Genomic DNA, 13,739 nt, shown 5'->3' with positions numbered 1-13,739 from the left:
AAGAAGAAAACTCATATGATCATCCCAATAGGTACAAAAAGGGTAATTGATAAAATTCAGCATCCATTTTTTTATTTTAAAAACCACCAACAAACTAGAAATAGAGGAAATGTTTTCAATACAACAAAGTTTATCTCTAGAAAACGTTTAGTACACATCATGCTTCTTAGTGATTAATTATATTGGGAAAAAATTTTTTTTGTTTGGACACAAGAATTATTTCTGTCAGCATTGTATTAAAGTTTGGCATTGTATTATATTAAAGGTAATATAAGAGAAAAGATAAAAGGACTTGAAGAAACAACACTGGATAATATGAGTGTGTACTTAGAAAATTCAACAAAATCTACAGATTAGTTATCAGAACTAATAAGTGACTTTAATAAACTTGCTGGACACAAAATCAACATGTAAATATTATTTATATCACATATAAGCAACAAACACTTAGAAAATGAAATTTTTAAAAATATTCTATTTACAATAGCATAAAAAATAAGTACCTAATACTCTGACAAAGTTGTGCAAGATGACTGTATGTAAAATGTATAAAACATTTTTAGAGACACATAAAAGAGCTATCCCATGTTCATGGGTTGGAAAACTCAATATTGTAAAGATATTACTTCTCAAATTAGTTTATAGATTTAGTATAATCAGAATCTCAACGAGATGTTCGTGGAACCTGAATAGGCAGTTCTCAAATGTTTATGGAACTGCAGAGAGCCAAAAATACTCAAGGCATTTTTGAAGAACAACAAGGTGGTGTTTAACTTACTCTACCAAATATCAAAAGATATTATGAAACTTTTATTAGATAAGACATTGTGGTTTTGGCACAGTTAGATAAGTAGGCCGGGTCTGAGAGCCCTGAAAAGGACCCATTCACATCTACACGGGATTCACAACAGGAGTGTCACTGCAGAAAAGCAGGGAAGGGGCAGCCTTTGCAGTTAATAATGCTGGGACAATCGAGTTTCCATATGGAAAGAAATTAAATTAGACCCATATTTCACAGTACACATAACAATCAGTCTCAGGTAGATTATGAACCTAAATGTGGACAGCTAGACCGCAGAGCTTTTGGAGACACTATTAAAGAATGCTGGCTGCCGGGGAGCCTGCTGTGACTGAGTGTGGCCGGCCTGGCTTCTTCAGCATGGTGTGTTCCTATAGCTCTTGGTGAGACTGGCCAACGAGAGCCTAGCTGAAGCCAAGAAGTCAGTTCCTTCATCTTTTCCTTTGCAGCCACTGCAGCTGCTAACACACCTGCTTCCAGCCTCAAGGGAGAACTCTTCCTGTGGTTGGGGAAAGTAGCTCCTTCGTGGTCCTTCAGCTGAGAGGCCTCAGCAGGGCAGTGGGAAACCTGCCTCTCCCTGCACCGAAGACTGCTTTGCGTAAATCCACCCTGTTTGAATCTCTCGAGCCTTGTTAAGTCCAATAGAACATTGGTAGCACTTACAGTAGTATAAGGACTCATGATGGTAGAACTACCCAAAAGAGAGGGAAAGACTTCTGAGTATGAAGGTGTAGAATCAATGGCTAATTGTAACACCACTCCGGTTGCTGAGAGAGTTCATCGTTTCTACCTCTTGAACTCAGCGCATGCTGCTTAGTATCCAGGGGAAGTGCCAGGTCCCTAATTTAAACTGCTAACATTCAACAGAATGATAAAAGTGTACTTTCTGTGTGAGTTCCAGGCACCCACGAAAGTGCTTGTACTTTCAAAAACAGAGGAGGAAAGTCTAATAGTTAATGCCATGTTGTGTAAGAGTTATTGTTGATCCACATCTTTAATACTTGGTGTTGTTAGACTACTTTAACGGTCTAGGGGTATATTCCATGTCTCTAAGAGACAGCAGTCACACTTGACTTACAGCCTCTGATCACAGTCCTAAAGAATGTCTTTGGACAGAAAGGCAAAGGTGAAGTAGAGGCATACAACTGCTCACCAAATACAAGGACAGGGAGGCCTGTCTGAGGACCCGGAGATGTTGGAAAGCTGTTGGATTCTTTACAGGTGCCTCCTGCAGCAGAAGAGGCCTGATGCTGGTGCTGCACGCCCTGCTCACCCTAATCCTCACCCCATGGTGGTTACAGCTGAATCAGGAATGCTGTATCCCAGTGTTACACCAGAAGGGGTAGAAGACCAAGTATCAGAAAAGTCCTGGGATTCCAGAGCTGATCTCATTCCTGTCTGTGTTTGAATACACAGAATTGGAGTTCACACTGAAAATGGCATCCAGGGAGAAGGATTCCTTTAACTGACTTTTCTCAGTCATTCAGACTTCACAGAGATCCCATAACCATTAAGTGAATCTTTGTATATTATCTTTGTATAAACCCATTGCAGTACAGGCAGCTGGCTGTGATTGGAGGGTTCTGGATCATCTCTGACATTCTGGAGCCCACAGTCATCTACATCACAAGTCCCCATGAGTGCATTGATTAAACATGCACAGTCCATCTTGTATCTTGTCTGAGTTGTACTTAAGAAGATGCTAAGGTGGCAGAAATCCCCATATTCTAGCTGAGACCCTGCATTCATTCCAAATTCATGTTCTGAGCACTGTGCATGTATTGTTGCCAGTGCAGCATTTTAAAAATCATCTGAAAGACTGTGGCTCCCTGCTCCCAAAGAGTGTCTTTTATTCACCACCAAGGCCACAAGGAATAGTACATTCTTACTTATGTGACAGAGGAGAAGATCTAGTAGAGGTCAAATTATTTATAAGCAAAAAAGAAACAGCTAAAATATCTCAGCTCCTGTTGAGAGAAAAGGAAAAGTCTACAGGAAATGGCAGAGCACTCAGCTGACAGATAATGACCAAGGAAAAACAAGAACGGTGATTCTTCAACTCTTGAAGAAAAGAGTCCTCCATAGTTTCACCTTCAAATCCCTGTTATTGTGACACCTGGGTGGCTCAGTTAGTTAAGTGTCTGACTCTTGATTTCAGTTCAGGTCATGCTCTTACAGTTTCTTAGATCAAGCCCCATATTGGGCTCCACACAGAGCCTAGAACCTGCTTCAGATTCTCTCTCTCTCTCCTCAAAATATTTTAAATAAACTTTTTTTAAAAAAATCCCTGTTCACTATTAGTAATAGAGACACTAATAGAGAGACCATATATTAGTTCAAATTACAGATCAACTTGAACATTTGGGCAGTGTCACCCAATGTTACTATGGCTGTCAATGGTAGAGAATGAAAAAGAGTCCACAAAAACCCACTTTTACTGTCAGCTCCTACCAGGAAAAGTGCATTCAGTTCATCCAGAAGGAGGAATGTAAATACATAAGAGAAATGGCAAGTTACTGATACCTGAAACCAAAGGAACACACTGACAACTGTAGTTAAACACAACCAGAAGCTTAAACATACATTGTAGAACAGCTCAGAGGTAGCATTACCTAATTTCTTTTAAAAAGGCATTTTGAATGAAAAAAGTAATATCTTCATAATATGAGGTTGCACAAGAATTTTTTGAACTAGGCACAAAGAGGCACCTGGGTGGCTCAGTCGATTGAGCATCCAACTCTGATTTCGGCTCAGGTCATGATCCCAGGGTTGTGGGATCAAGCCCCATGTTGGGCTCTTCACTGAGCATGGAGCCTTCTTCTTGTTTCTCCCTCTCCCTCTCCTCTGCTCACTCACACTCTCTCAAACAAATTTTTTTTTAATTTTTTAAAAAAGAACTAGGCACAAAGTACAATCAGTATAAAAGACTTAAAATCAACTTCATCAAACTTAAGAACTTATGTCCACTAAAAAAAAAAAAAAAAAAAAAAGAGAGATGAACAGGCAAGCCAAGGACTGCAACATGACAAAGGACTAGAATCTAGAATTAAAAAAACAGAAAACTACAAATCAGGAAGAAAAAATGGCAGGCAACCTAACAGAAAAGTGTGCAAGACACATGAATAAGCACTTCAGGGGATATAGAAAATGTCCAGTAAACACATAAAAGCTGTTCAACCTTACTGGTCATCAGAGAAAAAAAAGTCATAGTGAAAATATATCAGAGTAGTCGAAATTACAAAGTTTGCCAATACCAAATGTAGTGTGGATTTGAAACAATATAAACTCTCATGTCTGTTGGCATGAGAATCATTTAGAATCATCTACTAAAGCTGAACTATGCATACCATATGACATAGTAGTTCTACTTTGAGTGATATCATCAACAAAAATACATGCACACATGCATCAAGAGACACATATAAAAATGTTCCTAGCAGCATGTTTGTAATACCTCTGGACTGAAAACAACCCAGATATCTATCAGATAAAATGAGTAGTATGTGCATGCAATGGAAAACTATATAGCAAAGCTAATAAGCTATTGCTGCATATATCAACATGGGATGGATCTTACAGTGTTCAGAGAAGTAAAACACAAAAACATACTACATGATTGCATTTATATAAAGTTCATTAACACACAAAATTAAAGTGTTAAGAAATATGAATTAGTCTGCTCAAACTGCTGTAAGAAAATACCATAGACTAGGTGGCTTAAACAACTGACATTTACTTTCCCACAGCTCTAGTAGCTGGAGGTCGAAGATCAACCTGCCAGCTTAGACAGTTTCCCCTGAGACTTCCTGGCTAGTAGATAGCTACCTTCTTGTGTGTTCAGCAGACCTCTTCTTTGTGTGTGCCTGGGAAGAGAGAATGAATTTCCTGGTCAGTCTCCTTAGAAGGTATTAATCCTATCTATCACAGCCCCACCTTGTGACCTCCTTTAACCTTAATTACCTATCTCTACATATAATCGCAGTGGAAGTTAGGGCTTCAACTTGTGAATTTGGGAGAGACACAGTTCAGTCTATAACAGGACAATAAGTATTAATGTAAAGTTAAATAAGGAAGTGATTATAGCATTAAGGAATGATAAGTATTGATATAAAGCAAAGTAAGGAAGTCAGGATAGAAGTTACCTAAGATATGAGGAGAGGTAGGAGTTGGGATTAGAAAATGCCATGCTGGCAGTGTTTTGCTTCTGGAGCCACATAGCTGTTCGTTTTATACATCATTTATTAAATTGCGTATTAATGTTTTATATGCTTTTCTGTATGTATCTTATATTTAACTTAAACTTTTTTTAAAAAAGTAAAGCCTTTGTGTCCATTCTCGTTTCCTGATCTATAATCTGTTAACATTGGTGATCTATTCCATTCATATTACTGTATTATTCATAGGGACTGTGCTTAACTATTTGCCTTTTCTGATCCCCCATAGAAATTATTTTCATTAATTTTTAAAATATTTATGGTAGGTAATGGTAAATTCCAAATGTTTTAGCAGTGCTCTTGTGGAGTATTATTAAAATATATTTCTTGACATCCTGATGAATTCAATTAATTATATTTTTGTCCTCAAATATTTTCCTGTGTATGAGATTCCAGCTTTGCTTGTTTCTAGCCTACACATTATTAAGGTTAAATCGTTTGTTAGAAATATATTTGGTTCTGTTAAAGATGATCTTTTACTGGTAATAGTAAGAAATAGGGGAGTTTTTCAAAAAGTGAACTATCCCCAAATATAATCAGTAAAAGAAATGCTGACTAGAAACAATTCTCCTTTTTTTTTTAAGCTTACTTATTTATTTTGGGGTGACTGGGTGGCTCAGTTGGCGGAGTGTCCAACTTTGGCTCAGGTCATGATCTCACAGTTCGTGGATTCGGGGCCCATGTTGGGCTCTTTGCAGACAGCTAGCTCAGAACCTGGAGGCTGCTTTGGATTTTGTGTCTCCTTCTCTCTCTCTCTGCCCCTCCCCTGCTCATGCTCTCGCTCTCAAAAATAAATATTTTAGGGACACCTGGGTGGATCAGTCGGTTAAGCATCCAACTTCAGCTCAAGTCATGATCTCACAGTTCATGAGTTTGAGCCTCACATCAGGCTCTGTGCTGACAGCTAGGTCAGAGCCTGGAGCCTGTTTCGGATTCTGTATCTCCCTTTCTCTCTGACCCTCCCCTGCTCACGCTGTCTCCCTCTCTCTCAGAAATAAGTAAAACACTTAAATAAATAAATAAATGATAAATAAATAAATTTTTTAAAAAAATAATAAAGCATATTTATTTATTTTGAGAGAGCAAGCAGGGGAGGGACAGACAGAGGAAGAGAGGGAGAATCCCAAGCATGCTCCACACTGTCAGCACAGAGCCTGATGCCAGGGCTCAAACTCACAAACCATGAGATCACAACCTGAGCTGAAGTCAGACACTTAACCATCTAAGCCACCCAAGTGCCCTTAGAAATAGAGTTTTTTACATATTTCTACTTTCTTCTAGTATCATTAGTCAAGGTGGTATGACTACTGAAATGGCATATGAATTCCTAATTCGGCAATCCTTCAAAGGGAGTATGAATTTCTGTCATAATCAGGAAGTTATCTAGGAATCTGATTTGTTCCTTACCCTGGAAATTAACCCCAATAACTCAAGGGATATCCTTCTCTGCCCCCCAGATTGTTTGTGCACTGAGAAGACAGCAGATAGTGGTTCTTCTCATTCAGTCATATTCAGTCATTTGTCTATACCATACAGAAGAAACAGTAAAACCGTGGGTTATCCCTTAAGAAAATTTCTCACCAAAGTATTATTTTATTGCAGGTAATTCGCTCCTTTCTGCTTTTTCCAACAATTGAGCGACTGTCGGAGTCACCAAACGGCAGGATTGCCACTCCACTTCTGTGCTGGCTTCGATATGCTCTCTATGCTCTTGGCTACCTTTTACTTAAACCATGTCCTGAGAAAATCAGGTCCCTGATATTAAGAACCAGCCTTCAGATGATGAACCTGCAGAACGAATTTTCGGTCCAGAATATATTGGAACCATTCTGCCTTGGTAAGCACGTTTTAAAAGGTTTATGTTTATTCTTGTATCAGAAAGTACTAGGAGAACAACTTCAGACAGTCAGTGAATATCAAGCAAGGAATTGTTTGTTGCTTTTCTCCCCAAAGCTTAAAACCAGACATAAAATAAAAATAGAAATAGGAACTTTAATTTTAATTTCATCAAGCTTTAATTGTAAACCTTACCCTTCTGATTCTCCCCTCTCGCTGCTAGATGGTGGGAAGGAGTATTTACAGGAGTACAGCATGTGCCCTGTTCGTCCAGTGTAAGAACCTAACAGAAACCAGCCAAGGAAACCAGGCCCAATATCTTCTCCTAGAATGAGCAGGCTGTGCTTTTGTTTTCCTCTTTAAATGTTTTTGGAGGAGTTTACATGATAAAAGTAATAAATAATAGTCATGGTAATACAACACTGGATGTTGTGCTGATTATATTTTGTGAAATGTTCCAGGGAATGTTTGCTACTTTACCTTTTGGCTTCAACCTTGGTTTTTAAATATAATCTGTCTTTGTATGTAATACTAATTCATAGGATGATTGTAAATTATTTTCATAATAAAATAATCCTTTCTTAATCTATACCTCAAGAGGTTATTGTAGGATTAAATATAATATATGCAATGTTTCTATATAATATTTTATTTATAATAAACCTTCAGTGAATGATATAACAACAGTTGCAGCAGCACCTACTGGCACCGTTCTAAGCTTTTATTTGTAGTTCTCAAAACTAATCAGGTTTGAGTATTTTACTGTCCCCGTTTTACAGATAAAGATACTGAGATACAGAGAAGGTACATGATTGGCTCAGTCACACAACTAGTGAGTAGTGTTCAAACTTCGGCAATCTACCACAGTGCTAAGCTTCTTTTCACCATAGTTGCTACTATTATCTTTTTGCCCCAGTCAGTCATAGCGGCAAGACTCCTGAATAAAGTTTACCATGTTCACCTATGTTAAGAGCGCCACACAGTCATGTATATAATGAATCCAGAAACAAGTCACAGCCCCCTTGTACAGCTACAGATTGATTATACAAGGTTATTTTTCCAAATATGTAGCAATAAGCAATCATTACAAATACAGACTTCAATATATTTTCTTTTTTGTATGGATTTTTGTCTGCTCCATACTTTCCCCAACATCCATTCTTTATTATAGCCTTAACATAGCAGTGGAAGAAGATGAGATAGGAAGAAAGGAAGCAAAGATAAGGACAGTTATAAAAATCACCAAAGATTGAAGTTGGAGAGGTCCTTTAAAGAAGGATAAGGTCGGGGCGCCTGGGTGGCTTAGTCGGTTAAGCGTCCGACTTTCACTTAGGTCATGATCTCGCGGTTCATGGATTCAAGCCCCGCGTTGGGCTCTGTGCTGACTGCCAGCTCAGAGCCTGGAGCCTGTTTCAGTCTGTGANAGAAGGATAAGGTCCAGCCCTTTATCCTTCCCTCATATTATAGAAGAGAAAGAGATGGCCTAAGGGAAAATAGTATTGACTGCCAATCAGAAACCCTCAATTCTCATTTTGGTTTTGCTCCCAACCTACTCTGTGACCTCAGTTTAGTCCCTTCCCCTGTCTGGCCCTCAGTCATTGCTCTAAACAAAAGTGAGACTAGATGATCTTTAAAGGACCAATACACTTTGGAAATATTTGAAACCAAAATGGAAGTTACGTGAAATTCTGGCAAACATGTATAAAATTACTCCACATTTACTTCAATAAGTCATTTTATTTTCCTTTATCATTTTTTTTTTTTACTTTGGTATTTTTCTTTTTACCCTATAGGGGAGATTATAAAATGCATTTTCCAGTTAGGGACTCCATTTTCCTACGAGGAATTCTGCTTCTAGGAGGATTGAATAGATGTATCTTTCTCTGCTTCTCCTACCAAGTACTAAAACCCCTGAATATTAGGGAACACAGACAAAAAACCATAAGAAACAGAAAACAAATAATAAAATGGCATACAAGCTCTAACATACCAATAATTACATTAAATGTAAATAGTCAAAACACACCATATAAAAGACAAATATCGGCAACGTGGATTAAAAAGTATTACCTAAGTATATGCTGTCTTCAGACAATTCAGTTCAAATATAATTATATATAAGTAGATTGAAAGTAAAAGAATGGGCAAAGATACATCATGTAAACAATAATCAAAAGGAACTAGGAATGACTGTATCAATATCAGATAAAGTAGACTTCAGAGCAAAAAAAAAAATTACCAGGGACAGAGAGGGACATTGCATAACAATAATAAAAGGTTCAGTCTACCAAGAAGACAGAAGACAGCAATCCTAAACATGTGTGCACCAAACAAGAGACCTGCAAAATATATGAAGCAAAAAACAATAGAAATGAAAGAAATAATGGACAAATCCACAGTTACAGGTGGATACTTAGGCACACCTCTCTTAACGGTTGATGGAACAAGACAGAAAATGAGCAAGGATATAGAAGAATTCAATCACAGTGTTCACTAACAGAATTTAATAGACATTTATAGAATACGTTGCCCAAAACATACGAGTTTCTGATAGGCATTGGATAGTCAGCTACATGTGCTTTTCTTATACCTCTTTAGAAATATGTTTTAGGAGCACCTGGGTGGCTCAGTCGGTTAAGCATCCCACTTCAGCTCAGGTCCTGATCTCGCAGTTTGTGGGTTCAAGCCCTGCATTGTGCTCTGTGCGGACAGCTCAGAGCCTGGAGCCTGCTTCAGATTCTGTGTCTCCCTCTCTCTCTGCCCCTCCCCCACTTGTGCTCTGTCTCTGTCTCAAAAATGAATAAACATTTGAAAAAAAGAGAAATATATTCTAAACCCAAACCAGGACATGGAGTATACAAAAGTTGTACTTGTTTTTCTACATACATTTTAGAGAAGTGAGCTGTATAAGCTGCACTTGAGAGAAAGGACTCTTCCTTTCAGCTGTAGTAATTTACCTCCTGCTGCGTCTTTCGGTGGCCCCAGGGGCAGGCATTCAGGAGCAAGACAGTTTGGACATGACACACTATCCTCCCTGGCTCAAGGAAATCAGAACCTTTTAGCCACATTGCTGCCTGGGGAGCCCTGAGATTCCTTTTCCACACAACCCCTGTAAAGTTATACTATGTGCAAATTAGACTCTAAACCAGACTGAGCTCTCAGCTGCCTTACCTCATCTCCATTCCAAACAACCAACATGCAAACAAACTTTTGGAACACAGCTCTCCTATTTCTGACACCCTTCCTTCTCTAATATTCTGTTCCCTTTGTTCTAGATCAGGCCTTCTGATGTCCAAGTAAGCAGTACTTTGGCGGTCTCTTTTTTCCCCATTCCCTACTCAATCTGTAACCTTGGGTAAAGGGAAAGCAGGTGAAAATTACTTGTTTTTCTTCTTTGGGTCCTTGGCTCATTGTCTACTTGGGTTTTAGTTAAGTCTTGTAGTCGTGACCCTAGGCTGATCCCTAACCAAGCATTTTAATCATGCTAGCCAGTCTCCTCCTACCTGTCCCCTTTGGGTCCCATGTCACCCTTGCCTCCTCTTGCAGCAAGTACCACAGACGCTGCTTTGCTCAGGCTTGCCCTGGCAGCCCCCTAGACGATTCCTATTACCTCGCTTACTACAAAAGGAAGAAGCTCCCGGCTAAGAGAGACCCATACTCGTAAGACCCTGGCTTTTGCAGACGATTAGCCAACTCCTTCCAAGCTTATATCCCATGGATGGTAAAGGTAATCAGTATTCAGACCAGCCACTTGAGTCAGCAGCATGATTTTTAGGTTACACAAAGAGATGGTTTATCAAGAAAAAAGAGCAGCTCCAAGGTCATTCTCAGTGGTCTGTGTCATCTGTGACATCCCCTGTAGACCTGTTTCTCTGGCTTTACCGTCATCCAAAGAGTGACCTTGAACATGCCAGCTTGACTTTTAGGAGGCCTTGCAGTGTTTGCACATTATGTAATGTCTGTGCTTTGGTAGAAATCTTACAGAAACAAACGGAGGAAGTTTGCTAGTCCAAGTAGTGGATAATAAATCCTGCCCTATCTAGATAGAAACTGATTTTCTGTATCCTTTAGTTTATACACATATTTTTTTGTTGTAGTAAAGTCTGAAAAATTCAGGGAACCAAAATATTCAAGCATCTCAAATGCTGCTGCCCTTTTGGCAAAGATGGCACTTCCTGTAGGCTAAGATTCTATGTATTAGCCTCCTTCACCAAACTGAGTAAAACCACTTCCTCTCCAGCATTCAAAGAGTAGCCCTAATTCAATTAGCATACTTTATAAACTTTACCACAGTGTCCATCAGATGAATTTACATAATTAGATTGTTTTAAGTGTTGTTTTCAAAGAAAATATATGGGGTTTTTTACTTTAATTCTGGAATGTTTGCTACTACATATTTTCTTTACAATAGATGTTCTTCTGTTTCATTAGAAATAGGCTTTTCACTGAGACAGCTAAATTGGATTTCCTGATCAAAGCCGAAAGCAAATATATTTTAGCTTAGCAGTATCACAGGTCAAGATAATTAACTTTAAAAAATATTCTGGGGTCTTTTCATTAGGCTGAATGGATGTTCTAATTCCTCTCAGTTACCTAACTAGAAAAAACAGTGCAGAGACAAAGGTTTTTCCTGATAGGTTATGTTACTTTGTTGCATACATTCTTGTAAAAACCAAAACAAAAAACAAACAAAAAGCTTTCATTATCTTTCCTTTACTTAATCTATATGGAAATAGCTTTTTAAAACATGTACAATGATTTGAAATGAACTCTTCAACGAACTGAAACATAAGCTTTACTACAGAATCACAAGTTGCTTCTCCGAATATTTTTAATTCAATCTCAGAATAACTTTTTGAATAAGACAAAATCAGGCTCCCTTGTTACCTCTCCTCTCATTTATGTGTGTAGCTTAGAAACTTTGTATTTATAAAAGGCAACTCCAGCTTTAATAATTCACAGACGTTTAGCCTAAAATATAGCATGAAGGAGGTGTGTGTGTGTGTGTGTGTGTGTGTGTGTGTGTTTGTGTGTGTTGGTCAGTATTAGGATTTAGGACAAAAGGTGATTGGATACAACACTAGAATATCATCTCTGGTTTAGAATTAGGTCATTCAATGAAGATTTTACTACGTTTTTCTAAAGAAATTTATATATGTGTGTGTATAAATGTATATAATCTGCCGCTCTAAAAAGCTGTATTATTTTTTTCTAAAAAAAAAATACACCTTCAGTTGTGTTTTTCACTTTGGTGAACTTAGTGTCACAGAAAGAAGATGACCTGTTTGCGGACTAAATGGGTAGTTATGATAACCAGTATAATGGCAACACCAGACAAACTGGGACATTCTGTGGAGCCTTACTAGTGGTCGAGGGCCACCTGCCACCACAACATCAGGACTTGGCTTCCAGTCCCCAAGCTCTTCTTCAGACAATTATGTATGCATCTCCCCCAAACTTCCTATTATATCATTAATTATGGGTTTACTTCCCTCTGCATTGTCCCCCACTGCTGAGACCAGTGCTGTATGAGGCCTAATTTTCGGCCGGTTTCAGCAGAAGCTCTTAGACTGTCCCCCATGCCTGGAGCGATTTGTCCCAGTCTGATACCAGTACCTCCCCACCAGACTCACCAGTGTCAGTGTGCTTCTGCCTCCACTTCCGGCCTCCATTGTGAGGTCACCTCTTGCAGCAGGTTTTTTCTCCCACCTCCCATCGCCCCGAAAATACCCAACACCAGCTCAGTCCCATCCCATTTCATTTAACAACCCTCACTGATACCTGTCATGAACCGAATACTCTGATAAGCACTGGAGAGAGTAAAAAAATGAAATATAGCCCCTGCCTTTAATATAACTTCCAGCGTGGAAGAATTTTAATACATCACCGTTAGGGCCATCATGAGAACAGCCACAGGGCATGAGTGGTACCAATAAAGGAGAAATCAGTTCTACCTAGGTACGGAAGGGAAGAGAAGAGAAATGAATTTGGACTTGAAGATGACTTGGGATTTTTCCAGAGAGATGAAAAATCACATCGGTACGTGTGACTGAGGTCAGCAAAAGGCAGTCTTCTGTCGTACATTACATGTAATTGGAAGAGCTTAGTGACACTTAGTCTGGCCTGTGAGATGCAAGTCCCACGGGTCCCTCCAGTGCCAGCCCCCACTCCTTTTCCATTAGCCACTCTCCTGTGACGTGAAGGCCTGTAGTGACACTTGAACACCAAGCAGGTTCAAAGATACGATAGCTAAGGAAATAGAGTATCAGACTCTGTGGCAAGTTTTTTTACACCTGCATTTAGATTTGTAATGGGAAAAAAAAGTAAACAACTCATACTCTCCCAAATCATTCTCTTTCCTTCATGTTTTTCTTTCCATTACTCCTGCTCCTGGATATTTCCTTCACTGTGGTGCTTGAAACTCTGAATTCTGCTGGGTTTCCAGGAATGCTGTTGACAGCCATTGCCAAGAGAAATGTGTTTTCCCCTTAGGAAATTACATGTCCATTTGGTATTATTATTTCTGACCACTGTGTTGTGTTACAAGCATTTCTGAGGAATGAAAAAAAAAATGGCTTCCTTGGAGCAATTACTGGAAAGGAAACTGGTATGTTACTTTCTTAAAAAAGTATACTTAGAAATTATCAGAAAAAAAAAATAGAAGTAAAGGAAGGGTGAGATACATTCCCTGATAAAAATTTTACTTTTAGAAATATAAAATTCCTTACCAAGTTATTCAGATTTTTAAGTTGTTTTTTGAAGAATGACATACAGAAAAGTGATTAAAACATCAGTGCTTTTACTTCCACGAACTATCCCAAAGCAAACTCCCATATAGCTCCCACTCAGCTCAACAGTCACCATGCCTGGATCTCAGAAACCTCCCTGAT

General features: G+C 38.7%; 1 protein-coding gene across 3 annotated transcripts in view; it reads left to right on the top strand.

Moving 5' to 3' along the window:
* Positions 1-13,739, top strand: part of LDAH (lipid droplet associated hydrolase) — a 101,822-nt gene that overhangs the window by 63,079 nt on the left and 25,004 nt on the right. For 2 of the 3 annotated variants that reach the window (XM_077751037.1, XM_077751038.1), the window contains one exon: positions 6,616-6,850. In XM_077751037.1, the coding sequence (XP_077607163.1) occupies positions 6,616-6,850 (235 nt within the window). Of the gene's footprint in view, positions 1-6,615; positions 6,851-7,072; positions 7,183-13,739 lie in introns of those variants that run through there. The other variant, XM_077751039.1, reaches the window with a different exon arrangement.

Source organism: Crocuta crocuta, unplaced genomic scaffold, assembly GCF_008692635.1.
Source record: "Crocuta crocuta isolate KB4526 unplaced genomic scaffold, BGI_CrCroc_1.0 scaffold129, whole genome shotgun sequence".
Classification (NCBI taxonomy): Eukaryota; Metazoa; Chordata; class Mammalia; order Carnivora; family Hyaenidae; genus Crocuta; species Crocuta crocuta.
Note: the sequence above shows the minus strand (reverse complement) of the source record. Positions and strands in the feature narration are given on the sequence as shown.